This window comes from Phyllobates terribilis, unplaced genomic scaffold (genome assembly GCF_046119375.1).
Source record: "Phyllobates terribilis strain yellow unplaced genomic scaffold, ASM4611937v1 Scaffold_1__5_contigs__length_1240528914, whole genome shotgun sequence".
Taxonomy (NCBI): Eukaryota; Metazoa; Chordata; class Amphibia; order Anura; family Dendrobatidae; genus Phyllobates; species Phyllobates terribilis.
In genome coordinates this window covers 1,044,761,309-1,044,783,891 of record NW_027362761.1, presented here as the reverse complement: position 1 = coordinate 1,044,783,891, position 22,583 = coordinate 1,044,761,309, and the positions used below count along the sequence as shown (strand labels likewise).

At 47.2% G+C, this 22,583-nt stretch overlaps 1 protein-coding gene across 1 annotated transcript in view; it reads right to left on the bottom strand.

The window, feature by feature from the left end:
- Nucleotides 1-22,583, bottom strand: part of CFAP96 (cilia and flagella associated protein 96) — a 41,983-nt gene that overhangs the window by 7,970 nt on the left and 11,430 nt on the right. Inside the window, exons 4-6 of the mRNA XM_073656616.1 lie at nt 20,674-20,811; nt 20,523-20,598; nt 17,076-17,255 (exon numbers count right to left, since the gene is read on the bottom strand). Coding sequence (XP_073512717.1) covers nt 17,076-17,255; nt 20,523-20,598; nt 20,674-20,811 — 394 coding nt within the window. The remainder of the gene's footprint in view (nt 1-17,075; nt 17,256-20,522; nt 20,599-20,673; nt 20,812-22,583) is intronic.

Sequence of the window (22,583 nt, the reverse complement as noted above, 5' to 3'; positions counted from 1 at the left end):
ATGTGAGACTACCTGTGGTGACGGAGAGAACAATGGCCCAAGGTCTCGGAGATGTGGTCACTGAATGGAATAGATACCTGAGGTTGAACTGATGAGCAAACAAATCACTAACAAAACACAGCAAGCAAATTTCTAACAAAATACAAAAATAAGATCGATGAAAATGGGTGCTCAGTGCTGAAAAAGTATTTAGTAAGTGGTCAGGTCCTCACAATAGTGTCCTTATCATCAAGTGTATAATAAGATAATCAATAAAGGTAACCACTTATCTGATCACTAGATGGAGGCCCGATGCTATCGCATCGGGAGGGCGGTAATGTCACTATGGGGGCAGGCTTTGCAGCATTGAGAATCTCTCCCCCCCATGTGCTCACCCACCTATCCACTCTCTTTCCCCCATGTGCTGACTTCTCCCGTCTGTGATCTCTTCTTTGACCTGTCTACCCCATGTGCTATCCCCCTCGTCTGCTGTCTCTCCTTCCTGTGCTGTGTTCTCCCCTCATGTGCTGTCCCGTTTGAGCCGTCTCCCCCCTGTGCGCTTTCTCTCTCCCCCATCTGCTGTCTTCTCCTCTCATGTGATCTCTTCTTTGACCTGTGTACCCCACGTGCTCTCCCCCTCGTCTGCTGTCTCTCCTTCCTGTGCTGTGTTCTCCCCTCATGTGCTGTCCCGTTTGAGCTGTCTCCCCCCTGTGCTCTGTCTCTCTCCCCCCTGTGCGCTTTCTCTCTCCCCCATCTGCTGTCTTCTCCTCTCATGTGATCTCTTCTTTGACCTGTGTACCCCACGTGCTCTCCCCCTCGTCTGCTGTCTCTCCTTCCTGTGCTGTGTTCTCCCCTCATGTGCTGTCCCGTTTGAGCCGTCTCCCCCCTGTGCTCTGTCTCTCTCCCCCCTGTGCGCTTTCTCTCTCCCCCATCTGCTGTCTTCTCCTCTCATGTGATCTCTTCTTTGACCTGTGTACCCCACGTGCTCTCCCCCTCGTCTGCTGTCTCTCCTTCCTGTGCTGTGTTCTCCCCTCATGTGCTGTCCCGTTTGAGCTGTCTCCCCCCTGTGCGGTGTCTCTCTCCCCCCTGTGCGCTTTCTCTCTCCCCCATCTGCTGTCTTCTCCTCTCATGTGATCTCTTCTTTGACCTGTGTACCCCACGTGCTCTCCCCCTCGTCTGCTGTCTCTCCTTCCTGTGCTGTGTTCTCCCCTCATGTGCTGTCCCGTTTGAGCTGTCTCCCCCCTGTGCTCTGTCTCTCTCCCCCCTGTGCACTTTCTCTCTCCCCCATCTGCTGTCTTCTCCTCTCATGTGATCTCTTCTTTGACCTGTGTACCCCACGTGCTCTCCCCCTCGTCTGCTGTCTCTCCTTCCTGTGCTGTGTTCTCCCCTCATGTGCTGTCCCGTTTGAGCTGTCTCCCCCCTGTGCTCTGTCTCTCTCCCCCCTGTGCGCTTTCTCTCTCCCCCATCTGCTGTCTTCTCCTCTCATGTGATCTCTTCTTTGACCTGTGTACCCCACGTGCTCTCCCCCTCGTCTGCTGTCTCTCCTTCCTGTGCTGTGTTCTCCCCTCATGTGCTGTCCCGTTTGAGCTGTCTCCCCCCTGTGCGCTCTCTCTCCCCCATCTGCTGTCTTCGCCTCTCATGTGATCTCTTCTTTGACCTGTGTACCCCACGTGCTCTCCCCCTTGTCTGCTCTCTCCACTCCTGTGCTGTCTTCTTCCCTCATGTGTTCTCTTGTTTGAGCTGTCTCCCCCTGTGTGTCCCCTTTCCTATGTGCACTCACCCCTCCCCCTGTGTTAAAATGAAAGCAAAGTAGGTAAAGGTAACATTTTATTAACATGGAAAAATTTATGACAAAGGTGCTTTAATTTACATTGTATCCACATAAGGACAAAATGTACGTACGGCGTATACAGTGTGTGTGTGTGTGTGTGGTACGTACGGGGTATACAGTGTGTGTGTGGTGCGTATACAGTGTGTGTGTGGTGCGTATACAGTGTGTGTGGTGTGTACGGAGTATACAGTGTGTGTGTGGTGGTGCGTACGGCGTATACAGTGTGTGTGTGTGTTGTGCGTACGGCATATACAGAATGTGTGTGGTGCGTACGGTGTATACAGAGTGTGTGTGGTGGTGCGTACGGCGTATACAGTGTGTGTGTGGTGCGTACGGCATATACAGTGTGTGTGTATATGTAGCACCCTGAGGATTCGGCTGCTACAGGGGTATTGCACCTCAACCCAGAGGTGTGATATTCCACTCCCGGGTAAGGATGGAGTGTGGACCTGAGCTCGGTAGGCTGCATGCACTACACACATCCCATTTCCGAGGGGCAGGCCGACGGTACTCCCACTTAGAAATGTGCAGGTACGACCGAGTCTGTTCCTGGCTGGAGTGGGAGGGGGGTGGAACATCCCAAGTAGTGTAGGGGCAGATAGGGGGAGCAGCCTGGGTAAAGTTAGGAGCTCATTGGGTGCTGGTCACCTGAGCTCACACATAGAGGGAGTATATAAGGTGGGCACCATCTTAGATCAGGGTCAGTCTGTCAGAGTCAGTAAGAAGCAGAGGTCCAGATGAGCCTGCAGAGAGATAGTGGAGCAGAGAAGGAAAGACCCAGAGGGGGAAAAAGAAAGGACTCTGAGAACCCAAATTCAATCCCCGGGTGAAGAGTCGGCAATAGGGTACCGGATCCCAAACTGGTGGGGGCAAAAGCACACCCTAGCCAGAGACCGGAGGCCGTGGGCAGCGTCTGCCACGGCCACCCACCACATCCACCCCGAAGGCAAACCACGTGGAGGGTCAGGGAACCCAAGGCCAAGGGTCTCCCAACAGAAGGCCCGAGGGAGCTGGACCTAGGTGGATCACTAGTGGGGACGGCCAGAGGAAAGGACAGAAGGAGAGCTCAGGGTCACGCTCCGGACTTGTTTGGGGGTTTGCTGAATCCAGGACCTGGTGGACGCAGCACGGCTCGGGTGGTCACTTGAAGCTGGAGTGACCGGAACATCAGCAGTAAGTAAATACCCTAAACTGCACAACCCGACTCTGACTCTCATTACCATCTATGCTGCACCACCACAACCCCAATCCTCTGCACCTGACCCCCTGAGGCTATAACCCACCCGTTGGGGGTTATACTATCAAAAGCTGCACCAACACCATCAGCCTCAGCGGACCCTGCTGCAGCGGCGGCCGTAGTGACCGCAATACAACGGGTGGCGTAGTCGACAATAAAGAACTTAATAACATCTGTAGGACTGCCACATACAACTGAGCTTGACACCCTGGGCACGGACCGGGTCACAGCCACTCGGCGACTACAACTCCCATCTGATCCGGCTCCGGGTATTCCCCCTAAAGAATATGGCCCAGGGGGCGCGTCATATACAGTGTGTATCTGCGGTGCGTACGGCATATACAGTGTGTGTGTGTGTGGTGCGTACGGCATATACAGTGTGTGTGTGGTGTGTACGGAGTATACAGTGTGTGTGTGGTGGTGCGTACGGCGTATACAGTGTGTGTGTTGTGCGTACGGCGTATACAGAGTGTGTGTGGTGGTGCGTATGGCGTATACAGCGTGTGTGTGGTGCGTATAGCATGTACAGTGTATGTGTGTGGTGGTGCGTACGGCATATACAGTGTGTGTGGTGCGTATAGCGTGTACAGTGTGTGTGGTGGGTACGGCGTATACAGTGTATGTGTGGTGCGTACGGCGTATACAGTGTGTGTGTACAGCGTATACAGTGTGTGTACGGCGTATACAGTGTGTGTGGGGGGGTGCGTACAGCGTATACAGTGTGTGTGTGGTGCGTACGGCGTATGCAGTGTGTGTGTGGTGCGTACGGCATATACAGTATGTGTGTGTGGTGCGTACGGCATATACAGAGTGTGTGTGGTGCGTACGGCGTATACAGAGTGTGTGTGTGTGGTGCGTACGGCGTGTACAGTGTGTGTGTGGTGCGTACGGCGTGTACAGTGTGTGTGTGTGTGGTGCGTACGGCGTGTACAGTGTGTGTGTGTGGTGCGTACGGCGTATACAGTGTGTGTGTGTGGTGCGTACGGCGTATACAGTGTGTTTGCGTGGTGCGTACGGCGTATACAGTGTGTGTGTGTGTGTGGTGCGTACGGCGTGTACAGCGTGTGTGGTGCGTACGGCGTATACAGTGTGTGTGTGCGGGGGAGGGACTCGAGCACCCGCGATACTTGGTGCATACCCGAGTACTCGATGCAAACTCAAGTCACTTGCGCTCAAGACTAATGACAACTTATTCAATATGATGACCTAGTGTTATCAAATTCTGTGTTGTACCTCTGGGTTTAAAATGTTCACTATACCCCTTGATAAAATCCTTGAGGGGTCTAGTTTCCAAAATGGTGTCACTTGTGGGGGGTTTCCACTGTTTAGGCACATCAAGGAGGGGGCTGGAGACAGCAAAGCTAGGGGGAAGCCACCCATGACCGGGGTTGGCCTGGAGGTTTCACCCCACCCCCCTCCCCCTTTCTTTTGACTAAAGCGGGCTTTGGGATTGGATAATGGGAAGTTGGGGGCGGGTAGTGGGAGAGGGGTATATATGGGAAAAGTGCGGGAAAACCGTCATTCCCTGTGGAACAGAAGAGTGAGTTACCTGTGATGGCGTCCGTCGAATACCTGGTGGGCCAGCTCCAAGATGTTGCCCGTTCATGGAGACGGGGTGGCTGGAGGCCCAGCTGTCTGCTTTGCTGGGAGCAGCCGAAGATATGGAAGCGCCGTTCGGAGCCGTGAGAAGGAGCAGGAGGACCCGGCCCCCGGAGAGACCGTCATCGGAGGCATGTACGCGGAACCGGCGCAGGCTCCGGAGCCCTTCCGGGGACCCTGCGGGGGGAGAGCAAGATGGTGTGGTTCCTGCCCGCCGCTCTCGCCCCGGCAGGAATCCACCCAGCCTGTTGCTGCAGTTCGGCGCGGAGCGCGGCCCGCGCTGGAAGTCGGGGCCGCACCGGAAGTGAGGGCCGCTCCGGATGTGCGGCCTGCTGGAATAGCGACGCGGGAGACGGAGGTTCGGGCCCCAGCTGAGCGGCGTACGCGCATCGCAGCTGGGACGCACAGGCCAGCTGCCACCAGCCGTGGAAGCTATAATGACGGGGGAGGACCCAGGACGATCGGGGGAGCTGCGCACAGAATGGCAGGCACCACTGGCGAGGCTCCTGTCGGGGTGCCTGCTGGGAGGACCATGAGGACACAAGGGGGGCAAGCATCTGCGGGCAGGCAGCAGTCCTGGGATCCACTGCTGCTTGGCTCACAGGGACGACGCGGAATGGTAGGAGCAGCGGGCAGCGACACCGCGCTGCCTGGCAGCGTCCGTTCTGGCAGCACGGACCAGGCCCGTGAGTCTGGGTCTGGTAGCCGGAGGAGGCCCAGAGCTGCATCCAGGATTACAAGACGGTCTGGTGGGAGGCGTTCGCCGAGGAGAAGACAGTCGGCAGTATCCGTGACCGTTCAGGTCCCCCCTGGTGACGTGGAGGCCAGGGGCGCGGGCCTTGAGCGGCGAACGGACACAGAAGGATCCGATTCCAGCAGTGACCGTGACGGAAGAGGTGATCGTCAGGACTCAGGATTTCCGGCTGGCGGGGACACAGCACCTGCGCAGCGGCGTGAGTATGATTCTATGTCTTGTTTGTCGCCCGCAGGGGCTGTTTTGCTAGGGGAAAGTAGCGGTCAGTTGGTAGGGCCAGGGGGGAGGAGTTTCGGCGGTCCCGGGGTGCAGAGGTATAGGGGTTTAGAGAGATCTTGCATAGCATGTTACAGATTTTGCTTAGAATGGAGAGCACGGCAGCGGGTGGGTCAAGGGCATCCCCCGTAGAAGCCTGGTTACCAGGCCAGGAGGTGTCGCTGCAACCCAATTGCGTTGCGGCTGGGTCTGCGGCGGGTACAGAGGGGGCAGATAAGGGTGTTTCAGTATCGGTTCAGACGGAAAAGGACAAGGGTGATACGGTGAAGCTTGATGACAGGGCAAAGGGTGAGGTGTATGTGTGCTTCGAGGGGCCACTAGGGGCACATTTAAAAAAAGAAGTGAAGGAGAAAATTTGGCATGATGAATATGTTGAAATTTTCTCCCTCCTTCCCCTGGAGAAGTTTAATTTAGACAAGGGGAGGAAGGATGATAGCAAAAAGGAAGAGGAGGCGAAGCGGAGGTGGCGCTTGATCCCTCAGACTTTTGCGAATTGGCTTCAAGCATTTGCTATATTGGCCGGGGTCATTGGGGAGAAGTTTCCTGAAAATTGCTCCGGTTTATTCTGTTACTTAGATGCGATTGGGGAAGCGCATCGTACTTACGGGGTACAAACATGGTTGAGGTACGACGAGCAATTCAGGCAGAGGAAGGAGGTGCAGCCTGAGATTAAGTGGGACCAGAAAGACATTGGTCTTTGGTTAAAAGTGATGGCCCCCCGCTAGATACGGGCAGTCCTTTCACGGGAGCGGAGGAAGCGGGAGTCAATCGTCAGGACCGGGTGGAGGTAGTCAGGGAGCACAGGGAGGAATAGAAAAGTCGGGAGCGTGCTGGCAATTTAATGATGGCCAGTGCAAATATGGGAATGGCTGTAAGTTCAAGCATGTTTGTTCCCATTGCAACGGGAGCTCCCATGGGGCGGCAAAATGCTTCAAAAAAGGAAAAGGACGAATGTCTGTGGGTACCGGTCAAGGGGGTGACTCCAGTGAATCTGCTAGGGATGGCCCCCTTTCTAAGTAGATATCCTGATCAATTGAAGGCCAGGATTATTAGTGATGGTTTTCTAGAAGGTTTCAGGATCCCGCCTCCTGGCCATACGGTTCCTTTTTCTGTTAAGAATTTGAGGTTTGCTTTGTTGCATCCAGAGGTTGTCGGTGTTAAGTTGGCAAAGGAAGTGGAGTTAGGTCGTATGGCGGGGCCTTTTGATAGTTTACCGGTTGAAGTTGCGATCATTTCTCCTTTGGGGGTAGTGCCTAAGAAGGAGCCGAATTAATTTCGCCTGATTCAGCATTTGTCGTACCCAAAAGGTTGTTCGGTCAATGACGGTATAGCCCCGGAATTATGTTCGGTTGAATACACATCATTTGATGCGGCTGTGGCATGGGTTCGTAGGTACGGGCCTGGGTCATTGTTGGCTAAAACTGACATTGAATCAGCTTTTCGGCTTCTTCTGGTTCACCCGGCTAGCATTCCGCTTTTGGGTTGTTTTTGGAACAAAGGTTATTACCTGGATAGGTGTTTGCCTATGGGCTGTTCTATTTCATGTTCATTGTTTGAAACTTTCAGTACTTTTTTGGAATGGGCGGTCAGGGATGTTGCAGGTGTGCAGTCCGTTATCCACTACCTGGATGATTTTTTGTTCATAGGTCCTCCAGACTCGTTTGTCTGTGGGAATTTGTTAGCAGCCATGGTGTGGGTTGCGGAACGTTTTGGCGTCCCTTTGGCTAAAGAGAAAACCGAAGGTCCTTGTACTGTATTGAGTTTTTTAGGGATTCTGATTGATACGGAACGCATGGAGTGTCGATTGCCCGAGGATAATGTTAGAACCTTGCTCTTAGGTTTTTTCCTTTGCTGGTCACATGACCTTGTTGGCCTATTTAATCCTGCTCCGCCCTTCTGGCTTTGCTGGACTTCATTGTATAACTACTTTCTAGCTAGCCTGTGCTCTGTATCTACTCTGTTAGTTTGCTTGGTCTACATCGTAGGGATTTAGCTGAGTTCTATCGTAGGGACAGATCTCCTCTCTTTCCTTAGCTCTGGTAGCAGAACATAACAGTAAGTCCAGCCAGCAAATTCTCTAAGGAAAGATTTTTCTGTTCCATCATGGTGTCGGTTCAGGATTTGGCTCATCGCCTGCAGGGACTCTCTCTGGAGGTGGCCGAGCTCCGTCAGCACGTGAGTAACTGTCCTGGAGCACATTTCTTGGAGCCTAAGGTATGTTTGCCGGATTTATTTTTTGGTGAACACCGAGAATTTTTTTCATTTAAAAATGCTTGCTTATTGTATTTTCGTTTGAGACCCAAGTCCTCTGGGGATGAATCCCAGCGCATAGGGTTCATAATGTCACTTTTGCGCAAAGAGCCTCAGGAGTGGGCCTTTTCTTTGCAACCTAGTGATATATGCTTCAGATCAGTGGATAGTTTTTTTTCTGCTTTGGGACTATTATATGATGATCCTGACCGTGTCTCATCAGCCGAGACTGAGTTGAGACGTTTGAAACAGGGATCAGATAATGTGGAAAAATATTGTACTCATTTCCGTCGTTGGTCTACTCAAACAGGGTGGAACGATTCTGCTCTGAAAAGTCTATTTCTTGCTGGGCTCAATGAAAGGGTTAAAGACCTGCTAATTGCTTATCCTACACCTGAAGATTTGCAACAGGCTATGCAATTAGCTATACGGGTGGATAGGAGACTGCGTGCAAGGGTTAATGAGAGCAAATCCTCTGCTATGTCAGTTTCTGGTTATGAGAATGTGTGTACTAACAGTGGTGAACCGATGGAGATTGGATCGGTGGCACCTCGCTCTCAAGAAAAAGACCGTAGATTTTCTGAAGGCTTGTGTTTCTATTGCGGAAAATCTGGTCATTTGATTAAAGGCTGTGAGCTTCGTATGAAGAAAGAAAAAAAAAAGGTCAGTCATGCCCGTATTGCCTGTTTAAATTCCAAGGGTGTATTTTTAGCTGCTTCCACGATTGCTCAAGAAAAATTAATGGAATTTCGGGTGTTTGTTGATTGTGGGTCTACTCTGAATGTAATTGATGGGGGATTCTTGGAAAGACTCAATTTAAAACCCGAACCTTAATCATCCCCCATTGCTGTGGTTTATATGGATGGTTCTCCTTTGAAGAATATTACTCTCAAGGTCTGTGAATTTCCTCTCACTATTAATGGTGTTCACCATGAGAAATTGGATTTGGTAGTTTTGAATAACTTGCCTTCTCCAGTAATATTGGGATTGCCCTGGTTAAAATTTCACAATCCTGTACTGGATTGGTCTACCAGTGAAATTAAATCCTGGAGCCATAAATGTTATGACAAGTGTTGTAACGGGCGTATTGCAGCTTTGGATAGGGGAGAATTGCCTGTTCCTATTCAGGATTTTTGGAGAGTTTTTTCTGAGAAGGAATCGCAGGTTTTGCCTCCCCATAGAGACTATGATTGTTGTATTGAATTTGTCCCTGGAGCGACTCTTCCTAAAAGTCGTTTATTTAACCTTACTATTCCTGAGAGGAAGGCTTTGGAGGAATACATACAGACAAGTTTGGCCGCCGGTCACATTAGGCCCTCTAAGTCTCCTGTGGCGGTTGGATTTTTTTTTGTAAAAAAAAAGGACGGCGGTTTACGTCCTTGTCTGGATTTTCGTGAGATTAACAAAATTACTGTACGCAATCCTTACCCACTGCCATTGATTCCTGATCTGTTTAATCAGTTAATGGGGGCCAAGTGGTTCTCTAAAATTGACCTTAAGGGGGCATACAATCTGTTGCGCATGAAGGAGGGTGACGAATGGAAGACTGCTTTTAACACTCCTGTGGGTCATTTTGAGAATCTGGTTATGCCTTTTGGTCTTACTAATGCTCCTGCATTTTTTCAGAATCTTATTAATGACATCCTTAGACCTTTGATCGGCAAAAATGTGGTTGTGTATTTGGATGACATTTTGATTTATTCGCCGGATCTGGAGTCTCATTGGCGGAGCGTACGTGAGGTATTACAGTTATTAATGGACAATTCGCTTTTTGCTAAGCTGGAGAAATGTGAGTTCGCTGTACAGAGAATTAGTTTTTTGGGTTACATTATCTCCAGCGAAGGTTTTGAGATGGACCCGGTTAAAGTTCAAGCTGTACAGGAATGGCCTAGGCCTATTGGTTTGAAATCGATACAGAGGTTTTTAGGTTTCGCCAATTATTACAGAAAATTCATAAAAAAAATTTCTAGTATTGTCAAACCTCTGACCGATCTCACCAGGAAAGGTGCTGATGCGGTTCAGTGGTCTTCTGAGGCCATTGAAGCTTTTGTGTATCTCAAGGAGAGGTTCACCTCTGCTCCCATCCTTATGCAGCCTGATGTGACTAAGCCGTTTTTGGTTGAGGTTGATGCTTCCTCTGTGGGGGTTGGCGCAGTATTGTCTCAGGATAACGGGGATGGATTACATCCCTGTGCCTTTTTTTCAAAAAAATTTTCGGAGACTGAACTGAATTATGATATTGGTAATCGGGAATTATTGGCTATTAAACTCGCTTTTGAACACTGGCGCCACTTCTTGGAAGGTGCGGAATTTCCCGTTCAGGTTCTTACGGATCATAAAAATCTGACATATCTTGATGCTGCCAAGCGCCTGAATGCCCGTCAGGCTAGGTGGGCATTGTTTTTCTCGCGGTTTAATTTCTCCGTTACTTACATCCCTGGTACTAAGAATGTTAAGGCGGATGCCTTGTCTCGCAGTTTTTCTCCCATAGTCGGTGCTGAGAAAGAGGAGAACATTTTACAAGAAGGTGTTGTGATAGCTGCTTTGGACTCCGTTTTGGAAGATGAGATTCTTAAAGCACAGGAGAATGCCCCATCTAACACTCCTCATGGGGGAGGTTGTTTGTGCCTGGGACCTTTAGGAGAGATTTGTTTGTTGAGTGTCACAAATCTCGGTTGGCAGGTCATCCCGGAATCTCTGAGACCAAGAGACTGGTGGGTCGCAGGTCGCAGTTTTTGGTGGCCTGGATGGCAGAAGGAAGTCATTAAGTGGGTGCGTCAATGTACTATATGTGCTAGATCTAAGTCCTCACATACTCCTGCTGCGGGGTTGCTTTGTCCTTTGGAGGTTCCCAGTGCTCCTTGGACACATTTGGCTATGGACTTTATAACTGACCTTCCCCCCTATGAGGGTTTTACTGTCATCTGGGTGGTCGTGGACCGTTTTAGCAAGATGTGTCACTTGGTTCCCTTCATCAAACTGCCCTGCGCTAAAACTCTCGCTAAGGCCTTTGTCAAGGAAATTGTCAGACTTCATGGCGTTCCTACTGACATTGTTTCTGATAGGGGTCCTCAGTTCGTGGCTCGTTTTTGGCGTGCCTTTTGTGACAGGTTGGGAGTTCATTTGTCGTTCTCGTCCGGATATCATCCTGAATCTAATGGCCAGACAGAAAGGAAAAACCAGGATGTTGAGCAGTTCTTGCGTTGTTTTGTGGCAAACAATCAAGAGGGGTGGTCTGAGTTTCTGCCACTTGCTGAATTTGCTCTGAACAATCATACATCTTCTTCTGCTGGTTGTTCGCCTTTTTTTTGTTGTTCTGGGAGACATCCGTCATTTGGGTCGTTCTCCAAGTTGGGATCTGCCGTGCCTGAGGAGGAGAATTTTTCCGGTGATTTGGAGAGAGTTTGGACGGATGTGCGTGGTAATCTTCAGGAGGCCAACAGAAAATCTAAAGACTACTTTGATAGGAAACGACAGGAGGTTTTGTTCGCTGTTGGTGACATGGTTTGGTTGTCCTCTAGGAATCTGCGGTTGAGGATTCCTTCTAAGAAATTGGGTCCCAAGTTTGTAGGGCCCTTTAAGGTGCTTCAGGTTGTCAACCAATCTGCTGTTAGGTTGGAGGTTCCTACCTCCTGGTGAATTAATCCGGTATTTCATGTCTCTCTGTTGAAAAAAGCTGTTGTATCGGATTGTGACGCCTCTGCCTCTGTTCCTCCGGTGGTGGAGGACGGGGAATATGAAATTTCTCGCATCCTTAACTCTAGACGGTATAGAGGTAGTTTGCAGTATCTTGTGGCCTGGAAAGGTTTCGGACCCGAGGATAACTCTTGGGTGAGGTCGGATGATGTTTCCGCGTCCAGACTTATCAGAGCGTTTCACAGGAGATTTCCTGATAAGCCTGGTCCTAGGGGATCCGGAGGATGCTCTTAGAAGGGGGGGTACTGTTAGAACCTTGCTCTTAGGTTTTTTCCTTTGCTGGTCACATGACCTTGTTGGCCTATTTAATCCTACTCCGCCCTTCTGGCTTTGCTGGACTTCATTGTATAACTACTTTCTAGCTAGCCTGTGCTCTGTATCTACTCTGTTAGTTTGCTTGGTCTACGGACCTCTATGTTCTATATATTTTGTTTGTTCGTCTGTCTGCTACTATTTCTGTTAGGAGGTGTCCCATTTTCCTCCCAGTCCTTAGTACTTGTAGGGATTCTTTCCCCATATCTATAGGTCTCCGTACAGACTAGCTTAGGACTTTAGCAGGTCTGATCGCAGGATCAGGTTCCCTGTTACATCGTAGGGATTTAGCTGAGTTCTATCGTAGGGACAGATCTCCTCTCTTTCCTTAGCTCTGGTAGCAGAACATAACAGATAAATTGTTGTTACTCAGGCAGGAGGTCGAGCAAATTTGTAAATTGCGTAAGACGACATTGAAAGAGCTCCAGTCGCTGCTAGGGAGATTGAACTTTGCTTGTAGGATCATGCCTATGGGTAGAATATTTTGTCGTAGGTTGGCAGGGGCAACTGCGGGAGTGCGGGCATCGCATCACTTTATTCGCTTGAATAGAGAGGACTTGTTGGTTTTTTTGGACAATTACAATGGCAGGTCGTTGATTCAGCAGGAGTTTTTGAACAGCTTTGATTGTGAGATTTACACGGACGCGGCAGGCGGTGCTGGCTATGGAGATTTTTGTAAAGGAAAGTGGAGCGTGGGTAAATGGCCCGATTCGTGGAAGGAGAGGGGTCTTACAAAGAATCTCGCTCTGTTGGAATTATTCCCAATTGTAGTTGCGGTCTCGATTTGGGGTGAGTTCTTTTTGAATCGGAGAGTCAGGTTCCACTGTGATAATATGGGTGTGGTAGCGCTGATTAACAGCTTGTCGGCCTTCGTCTCCTCCAGTTATTAAGCTGGTCAGGGAACTGGTATTCCGGTGCTTGGAGCTGAATGCATGGATTTCGGCGGTACATGTGCCAGGTGTCCAAAATTCTATAGCACATGCTTTGTCTCGTTTCCAGTGGGAGCGTTTCCGTTCACTGGCACTGGAGGCAGAAGACGCAGGAATAGAATGCCCTTCGCAGTTGTGGCAGCTGGTTTCGGACGAGCTGGAAGATTGATACAGGAGTCTTTGGCGAGTTCAACCTGGTCTGCTTACGAGGCATCGTGGCGAGTATGGCAAAGCTGGGTGTCGCAGTGGGGGGCATTAAAGAGTGACGAGGATAGGACGTTGGCGGTCTTGTTTTTTGTCGGTAAGGCTGCGGACTTAGGGTGGTCGACATCCAGAATTGGTAAATTTGTAGCCGGGCTCGCATTCGGTTTCAAGTTACAGGGTTTGACTGATGTTACTAAATCTTTTTTAGTCAAGCAGGCACTCAGAGGTTTTCAAAAAGGTAGGAAGAGTTTGGATAAGCGTAGGCCAGTCACGTTTAGTATGTTGGAAAGGTTAGGACTGGTTTTGGGAAGCATTTGTTGTTCCACTTTTGAGGCGGCTCTGTTTAAGTTAGCCTTTTCCTTAGCTTTTTTCGGGGCGATGAGAGTGGGGGAGTTGGTCGCCCCCAGCAGGAATAGGGGGGGAGGTCTATTAGCCGAAGACATGAGTTGCTGGGCCTGGGGTATCGATTTCTGGATTAGACGGTCAAAAACTGATCAGATTGGTAGAGGTAAGCGCGTTGTGTTAGGTAGAGTGGACGGGGCTCTGATGTATCCAAGAAGGTGCTTGGAGGCTTATTGGCAATTGTGGTCAGGTAGATCTGGCCCACTCTTACGTCATTGCGATGGGTCATTTCTTTCCCGTTTCCAGTTTATAGCGGTCCTAAAAAAGGGGGTGCAGGAGCTGGGCCTTAGCCCAGGCGTTTATGGCTCGCATTTAGGATTGGTGCAGCGTCTGGGGCTGACAGGCACGGTTTGGGGGCTGATGTGATAAAGCGGATTGGAAGATGGAGTTCGGACTGTTATTCGACATACGTTCGCCGTTAAATACCGTAGGACTTGTTCATTTGTGAGTTGTTGAATAGTTGTTGAATATGCTTGTTTATTATTCTTTTAGGTGGCATTCCCTCATTAGTTTGGATTTTTGGACATTCGCATGTACATTGGGGGGTGCTGCGTGCTGACGTAAGGTGTGGCGGTAGGCAACTGGGCTTCCCGAGGGCACAAGTGGTTATAAGGTGGCTAGGTTTCAGGGGGACGGTATTGAGCCGTTTTTTTCGGAATTTCATAAAGCGGCGAGATTGGATAGAACGCCAGATATTCTAGTTGTGCTTTTGGGAGGGAACGATTTGGGGGCAAGGCCCGTGAGAATGTTGATTCGGGATATCCGTTTCGATTTTTTGAGATTGTGGACCTCTTTCCCAGGAGTTCTGACGGTTTGGTCGGATATAGTAACCAGGAAAAAATGGCGGGCAGTCAGATCGGAAAAGGGCATAAATAGGGCATGAATAAAATTAAATAGGGCTGTGTCTAGCTACGTGTCAAGGAATGGTGGCATAAGTGTCAGTTATTTTGAGTTGGAAGCGAGGGTTGGAAATTTGTGGTTGAAGGACGGGGTCCATCTCAATGATATCGGTATGGATCTTTGGACCCTTGCAATACAGGAAGGGATTGAAAGGGTGTTGGTGGCTTTGGGGTACTCACGAGCCTAAGGTTTCAGGGCTGTTCGTGGTTGGCGGGGGGTGGGGTTCTTGGAGTTGGTACCGAATTGTCGGTGGAAGGAATTGGGAAAAATTCCAGGTAGTTTTAAATTGAGTGGGGGGTGATCTGGCAGTCGGTTATGGGCTCTGGACGGGGTTTTACCTCGGGAGCATTTTGTTGGTTGGCCTTCCACGGAATGTGGAAGTTTTGGTGCCCTCGTGCTGGTGCTGAACGGCTGAGGGTAACATGGCGGTTTCTTTTTATAGTTAATTTAAAGCCAGATCTATTAGCTCCAAGAACCCTCCCTCCATATATTTATATACATATATTTATTTCATTGTTATTTGTTGTTTGTTAATAAACAGCCACTGTGGCCAAATTTATCCAACAAATAACTGGTTGTAGAGTCTTTATTTCAGGGACGGGATCATGGGATTTCTGGGTAGGTTGGGTAGAGGGAAGGTATCAATTAGGAAACCACATTGGCCGTAACAGGTCAGGGGCTCTCCAAACGCAATATGGCGTCCGCTAATTATTCAAGCTATTTTTACATTCAAAAAGTCAAATTGCGCTCCTTCACTTCTGAGCCCTGCCATGCGCCCAAACAGTGGTTTCCCCCATATATGGGGTATCGGCTTACTCAGGAGAAATTGCACAACAAATATTGGGGTCCATTTTTTCCTGTTACCGTTGTGAAAATAAAAAAATTTGGGTCTAAAATAACATTTTTGTGAAAAAAATAAATGTTAATTTTTTCTTCCACATTCGAAAAATTCCTGTGAAGCACCTGCAGGGTTAATAAACTTCTTGAATGTGGTTTTGAGCACCTTGAGGGGAGCAGTTTTTAGAATGCTATCAGTTTTGGGTATTTTCTGTCATGAAGGCCCCTCAAAGTCACTTCAAATGTGATCTGGTCACTAAAGAAATGGTTTTGTAAATTTTGTTGGAAAAATAAATGGCTGGTCAACTTTAAAGGAGTTGTCCACTACTATTTAAAATATGCCAAAGTGCTTTTATGATGAAAAGCAACTTTATAATTACCTTCCTCTGCCTTTTTTGCCTGTGAGCGGCGCTATCGGTGGCCACCGCGTCACACCCAGCATCCACCGCGCACTTTCCCAATGAATGGGAAGAGGGAGAGCGCGCGGTGGATGCCGGGTGTGACGTGCGGGGTAACCTCACCCACAACCCAGCAGCCACTGTGGAAAGTGGAAGAGGGACCACGTGATGCCTGTGAGTGGCCAGTGATAGCGCCGCTCACAGGCAGAAACAGCACCAGGAGGTAATTACATAGAACATCCATAAAAATGCTTTGGCATATTTTAAATAGTAGTTGACAACCCCTTTAACCCTTATAACTTCCTAACCCAAAAAAATTTTGGTTCCAAAATTGTGCTAATGTAAAGTAGACATGTGGGAAATGTTATTTATTAACTATTTTGGGTGACATCTCTCTCTGATTTAAGGGCATGAAAATTAACATTTTGAAAATTGTGAAATTTTCTACATTTTTGCCAACTTTCTGATTTTTTCACAAATAAACGCAATCCATATCAAAGAAATTTTACCTCTATCATGAAGTACAATATGTCATGTGAAAACATTCTCGGAATCAGGGGGATCCGTTGAAGCGTTCCAGAGTAATTACCTCATAAAGTGACAGTGGTCAGAATTGTAAAAATTGGCCTGGTCATTAACCCGCAAACCACCTTCGGGGGTAAAGGGGTTAACTTTCATTACTCTGATCGCTGGTGTAATGCACTGCAATGAATTATACATGTCAGTATCACACTGACATGTATAAGCCTCTAACACGTCAGGCTGCCATGACGACAATGGGGTCCTCGAGATGAGCGCGCGGGGGTGCTGATGGGAAGGGAAAGGGAGCCTCCTCCCTCTCCCAGCCTCCTAAAAGTTTTGATCAATATCGATTGCGACACTTAGGGGGATAAACAGCCGGGGGCGGTGTGGGTACACCAGATGATCTGGCCTCCACTGTCACCAGACCTGAACCCAATCGAGAAGGTTTGGGGTGAGCTGGACCGCAGAGTGAAGGCAAAAGGGCCAACAAGTGCTAAGCATCTCTGGGAACTCCTTCAAGATTGTTGGAAGACCATTTCCGGTGACTACCTCTTGAAGCTCATCAAGAGAATGCCTAGAGTGTGCAAAGCAGTCATCAATGCAAAAGGTGGCTACTCTGAAGAACCTAGAATATAAGACATATTTTCAGTTGTTTCACACTTTTTTGTTAAGTATATAATTTCACATGTGTTAATTCATAGTTTTGATGCCTTCAGTGTGAATGTACAATTTTCATAGTCATGAAAATACCGAAAAATCTTTAAATGAGAAGGTGTGTCCAAACTTTTGGTCTGTACTGTATGTCAAATGGCGTGAAGGGGGTAAAGATGCCGTGTGAACGCACCCTAAGGACAAAAAGATCTTTCCTTCCGTGCACCTTTATCCTCTTAACATGGCACCCACTTTATGCTTCCACGATAATAGGGTTATTATCACACATTTTACCTACCTCCTTACCAGGTGAACTTGGCTTAAATGGCTTCACATTAACTTTTATCTCTTTCTTACTCTTCAGCGGTGGTAAAGGTTTGTCAGTCCGGTATGGATTTATGTCAAAATATTCCTTTGGATAAAGGTTTAGCCTGAAAGCACCGCCTTTAAGTTTCGATTTGTGTCGGTCCATTTCATTCTGTGATGAAAACACACAATTATGTAATGAGCCGATATGACAAGATTTTAGATATTCACATTAATATACGATCTTTTATACCTGGAGGCAATGGGAAGAAGAGGATTCAATAAAAAGAGATACTAAAGGAAAGTACAGGAGAACTCGATATTATTTGTGAAGGTGGTTACCTTCACTTCTTAGAGCGGGGATGTCAAACTCAAACACACAGAGGACCAAAATGAAAAGCTTTGACAGATTTGCAGGTCAACCAGTATACAGAATAATAGGCCCCACAAAGTCCCCCATACAGTGTAATGAGCCCCACATAGTCCTCCATAAAGAATAATGGACCCCACATAGTCCTCCATACAGAATAATGGGCTCCACACAGACCTCCAAACAGTATAATGGGTCCTGCATAGTCATCCATACAGAATAATGGGCCCTGCATAGTTCTCCATACAGAATAATGGGTCCCACATAGTCCTCCATACAGTATAATGGGCCCCACCTAGTCTTCCATATAGAATAATGGACCCCACATAGTCCTCCATACAGTATAATGGGCCCCACATAGTCTTCCATACAGAATAATGGGCCCCACATAGTCCTCCATACAGAATAATGGGCCCCACATAGTCCTCCATACAGAATAGTGGCCCACATAGTCCTCCATACAGAATAATGGGCCCCACATAGTCCTCCATACAGAATAATGGCCACACATAGTCCTCCATACAGAATAATGGGCCCCACATAGTGCTCCATACAGAATAATGGGCCCCACATAGTCCTTCATACAAAATAATGGCCACACATAGTCCTCGATACAGAATATTGGCCCCACATAGTCCTCCATACAGAATATTGGCCCACATAGTCTTACATACAGAATAATGGGCCCCACATATTCCTCCATACAGAATAATGGCCCCACATATTCCTCCATACAGAATAATGGCCCCACATATTCCTCCATACAGAATAATGGGTCCCACATAGTCCTCCATACAGAATAATGGGCCCCACATAGTCCTCCATACAGAATAATGGGCCCCACATAGTCCTCCATACAGAATAATGGGCCTCACAAAGTCCTCCATACAGAATAATGAGCCCGACATACAGAATAATGGGCCCCACATAGTTCTCCATACAGAATAATGGGCCCCACATAGTCCTCCATACAGAATAATGGGCTTCTAGTCCTCCATACAGAATAATGGGGCCCACATAGTCCTCCATTCAAAATAATGGGCCCCACATGGTCCTCCATGCAAAATAACGGGCCCCACATAGTCCTCCATACAGAATAATGGGCCTCACATAGTCCTCACAAGGTGCAAACCATTAATCAGCCTTAAAAATAGAAAGGCCAGATTAGACTAAAAAAAACATCTAAAGAAGCCGCCCAGTTCTGGAAAAGCATTCTTTGGACAAATGAAACTAAGATCAACCTGTACCGGAATGATGGGAAGAAGCTAGCAGTGACAACCACAGGGGTCTCCTACAAACCCGTGATCATGTGATGGGGTCGCTGATGGGCGGGGCCAAAGACGCACTTCCCCGAAGTGCCAGTTAAATGCCGCTGTCAGAGATTGACAGCGGCATTTAACTAGTTAACAGTCGCGGGTGGATCGCGATTCCACCCACGGCTGTTGCAGCCACATGTCAGCTGTATAGATCAGCTGACATATGCCAGGAAAGATGCAGGCTCAGCAACGGAGCTCGCACCAAACAGAGGGTTATGACGTGGGGCGTACTATTACGGCACACGTCATTAAGGGGTTTTCCCACAAACAAAAGTTGATTGTAATCAATTGATCTTGGAATACTAATAATTTCCACAATTGGATGTATTTAAATAAAATGTTCCTGTGCTGAGATAATCTTATAAATGTGCCCCTGCTGTGTACTGTGTAATGGCTGTGTCTGACTGTACAGAACATGGTCTGATCATACCACAGCTCCTGGCAGGGGAGGAAGCAAAAGAGTATACAGACATTACAGCAGGGATCACAGCTGATTCTTTCTGTGAGGTAAAACATTTCTCTGCCTGTTTTTAAACAACTTCAAAGAAAGAATCAGCTGTGGATCCCGTGCTGTCTTGTCTGTATAATCTCTTTGTGGAAATTATTATTATTCCAAGATCTATTGATTAAAATGAATTTTTGCTCGTGGGAAAACCCCTTTAAGGCAGAAAGATCCATAAACAAGCAACAGTTCACAAAGGTGGAAATCCAGCGTTTGGTGACGTCCATGGCTTCCAGACCTCAGGCAGTCATTGCCTGCAAAGGATTCTCTATAAAGTATTAAAAATGAACATCTTATTTATGGTAAAGTAAATTTGTCCAATTACTTTTGAGCAAGTCCTAAACATTTCACAGGATATTTATTTTTTCAACCCTTTTAATTAAACCTGAAAGTCTACACTTCAATTGTATCTCAGTTGTTTCATTTTAAAATCAAAAATAGGGGCATAGAGAGTACAAATCACAAAGATTCGGTCACTGTCCAAATATTTATGGACCTTACTATAAGTATCAGGAAATTCCCAAATCCAAATAGGTTTTATTTAAAAGATGAAATACCAAAAAAAACCACAAAGACCGCAGCTGAAAACACGTGATGAAAATGTATGTAAAAAATGCACTCAAAAACATAATGAAAAAATGAAAGTAACCAAATTTAGCCAATTGGCGCAGAAAACCTGCAGCATCAAATAGTCCTTGTGGGAACTTAGCCTAAAGGTGCAGTGTACAGAAATATTAAAAGTATTAGACACAAACCTATCCAATTAGCAACTCAAGTTGTCAGTGTAATCATTAGGGCAATAACCATAGTGCGGCTTATAGAAAATACATTCCAATCTTACTTCTTCTCCGCCGATCTCCTACATCACTTCTCCATTCAGATGAGGCTGGTTTGGCACATGAAGAGGTAGGACATTAGTGATAGGGACCATCCATATTTAGGTACATGTTCAAGCGATTGGATGGCTTTTGCACTTTTGATTAAAACATGTTAACTAAGTGCCTTACGTTTTAAAGTTTACAGCAATAGTGGAGTTCATGTATTCATTAATCGCAGTGTGCCGATGCATCGTGTACGTATATGTTTGTGTATTGGCCACATAGTGTATTTGTGCAATTATACATCAATTTAATACTAAAGGTGGGCTCGCCCCCTGTTTTGTGCTTTCTTACATGGCCACTAACTGTAAACTTAAAACTCAAGATTATAGTGAAAACAAGTAAAGATGAACACGTGTCAAATTTGATTTACCTTCATGAGCTCTTTGGAGATGTCATAATTGTCAGAGGAATAAGTATAGTTTTTGCCAATGGTAAGGCTCGTATATCTATGAAGAAGAAAGCAAGTCAGTAATGAGGCTACGGAGCCCAGGTATGGACACCGCAAGGTCACCGTACATTACCCGAATCCTGTGCCCTGCTTGGGAGGGTTTGTGTAGAAGTTTTTTCCTGGTGCAGTATAAGCTTTTCTTGGTTTTACTTCTGCACTGAAGGCTGGGACTGGGCCACTAAGAGTCCCATAAAAGCTGCCAGCTCCAGACCTGAAATATGCAGCAAGGAAATAAAATGAAGTGGCAATTACATATAGGTTGTACTTACAAAGGTCACCATTAGGAGCCTGTCTGACACCAGTGGCAGCTGCAGGGAAAAATAATGTTATCATCTATAGCGAAGGCCAGAGAATCCGCAGCCATGAACACATCTCAGGCCCTGCAGTAGGACGCAGTGTATAACCGTTTCTCGTAGTGTTACTTTAACCCCTTAAGCCCCGAGGGTGGTTTGCACGTTAATGACCGGGCCAATTGTTACAATTCTGACCACTGTCACTTTATGAGGTAATTACTCTGGAACGCTTCAACGGATCCCGCTGATTCTGAGACTGTTTTTTCGTGACATATTGTACTTCATGATTGTGGTAAAATTTCTTCAATATCACTTGCGTTTATTTGTGAAAAAAACGGAAATTTGGCGAAAATTTTGAAAATTTTGCAATTTTCAAAATTTGAATTTTTATGCCCTTAAATCAGAGAGATATGTCACACAAAAGAGTTAATAAATAACATTTCCCACATGTCTACTTTACATCAGCACAATTTTGGAACCAAAATTTTTTTTTGTTAGGGAGCTGTAAGGGTTAAAAGTTGACCAGTGATTTCTCATTTTTCCAACAAAATTTACAAAACCATTTTTTTAGGGACCACATCACATTTGAAGTCACTTTGAGAGGTCTTTATGACAGAAAATATCCAAAAGTGACACCATTCTAAAAACTGCACCCCTCAAGGTGCTCAAAACCACATTCAAGAACTTTATTAACCCTTCAGGTGCTTCACAGGAATTTTTTGAATGTGGAAGAAAAAAATGAACATATAACTTTTTTTCACAAAAATGTTACTTTAGACCCAATTTTTTTTATTTTCACAGGGGTAACAAGAAAAAATGGACCCCAAAATTTGTTGTGCAATTTTCCCTGGGCACGCAGATACCCAATATTTGGGGAAAAAACACTGTTTGGGCGCACAGCAGGGCTCGGAAGGGAAGGAGCGCCATTTGACTTTTTGATTGTAAAATTTGCTTGAATAATTAGCGGACGCCATGTTGTGTTTCGAGAGCCCCTGTGTGCCCAAACATTGGAGCTCCCCCACAAGTGACCCCATTTTGGAAACTAGACCCCCCCAAGGCACCTATCTAGATGCATAGTGAGCACTTGGAACCCCCAGGTGCTTCACAAATTGATTCATAAAAATGAAAAAGTTTTTTTTTTTTCACTTTTTCATTTTTATGAATCAATTTGTGAAGCACCTGGGGGTTCCAAGTGCTCACTATGCATCTAGATAGGTGCCTTGGGGGGTCTAGTTTCCAAAATGGGGTCACTTGTGGGGGAGCTCCAATGTTTGGGCACACAGGGGCTCTCCAAACGCAACATGGTGTCCGCTAACAATTTGAGCCGACAATTTGTTAGCGGACACCATGTTGCATTTGAAGAGTCCCTGTGTGCCCAAACATTGGAGCTCCCCCACAAGTGACCCCATTTTGGAAACTAGACCCCCCAAGGCACCTATCTAGATGCATAGTGAGCACTTGGAACCCCCAGGTGCTTCACAAATTGATTCGTAAAAATGAAAAAGTGAAAAAACAACAACACTTTTTCATTTTTATGAATCAATTTGTGAAGCACCTGGGGTTCCAAGTGCTCACTATGCATCTAGATAGGTGCCTTGGGGGGTCTAGTTTCCAAAATGGGGTCACCTGTGGGGGAGCTCCAATGTTTGGGCACACAGGGACTCTTCAAATGCAACATGGTGTCCGCTAC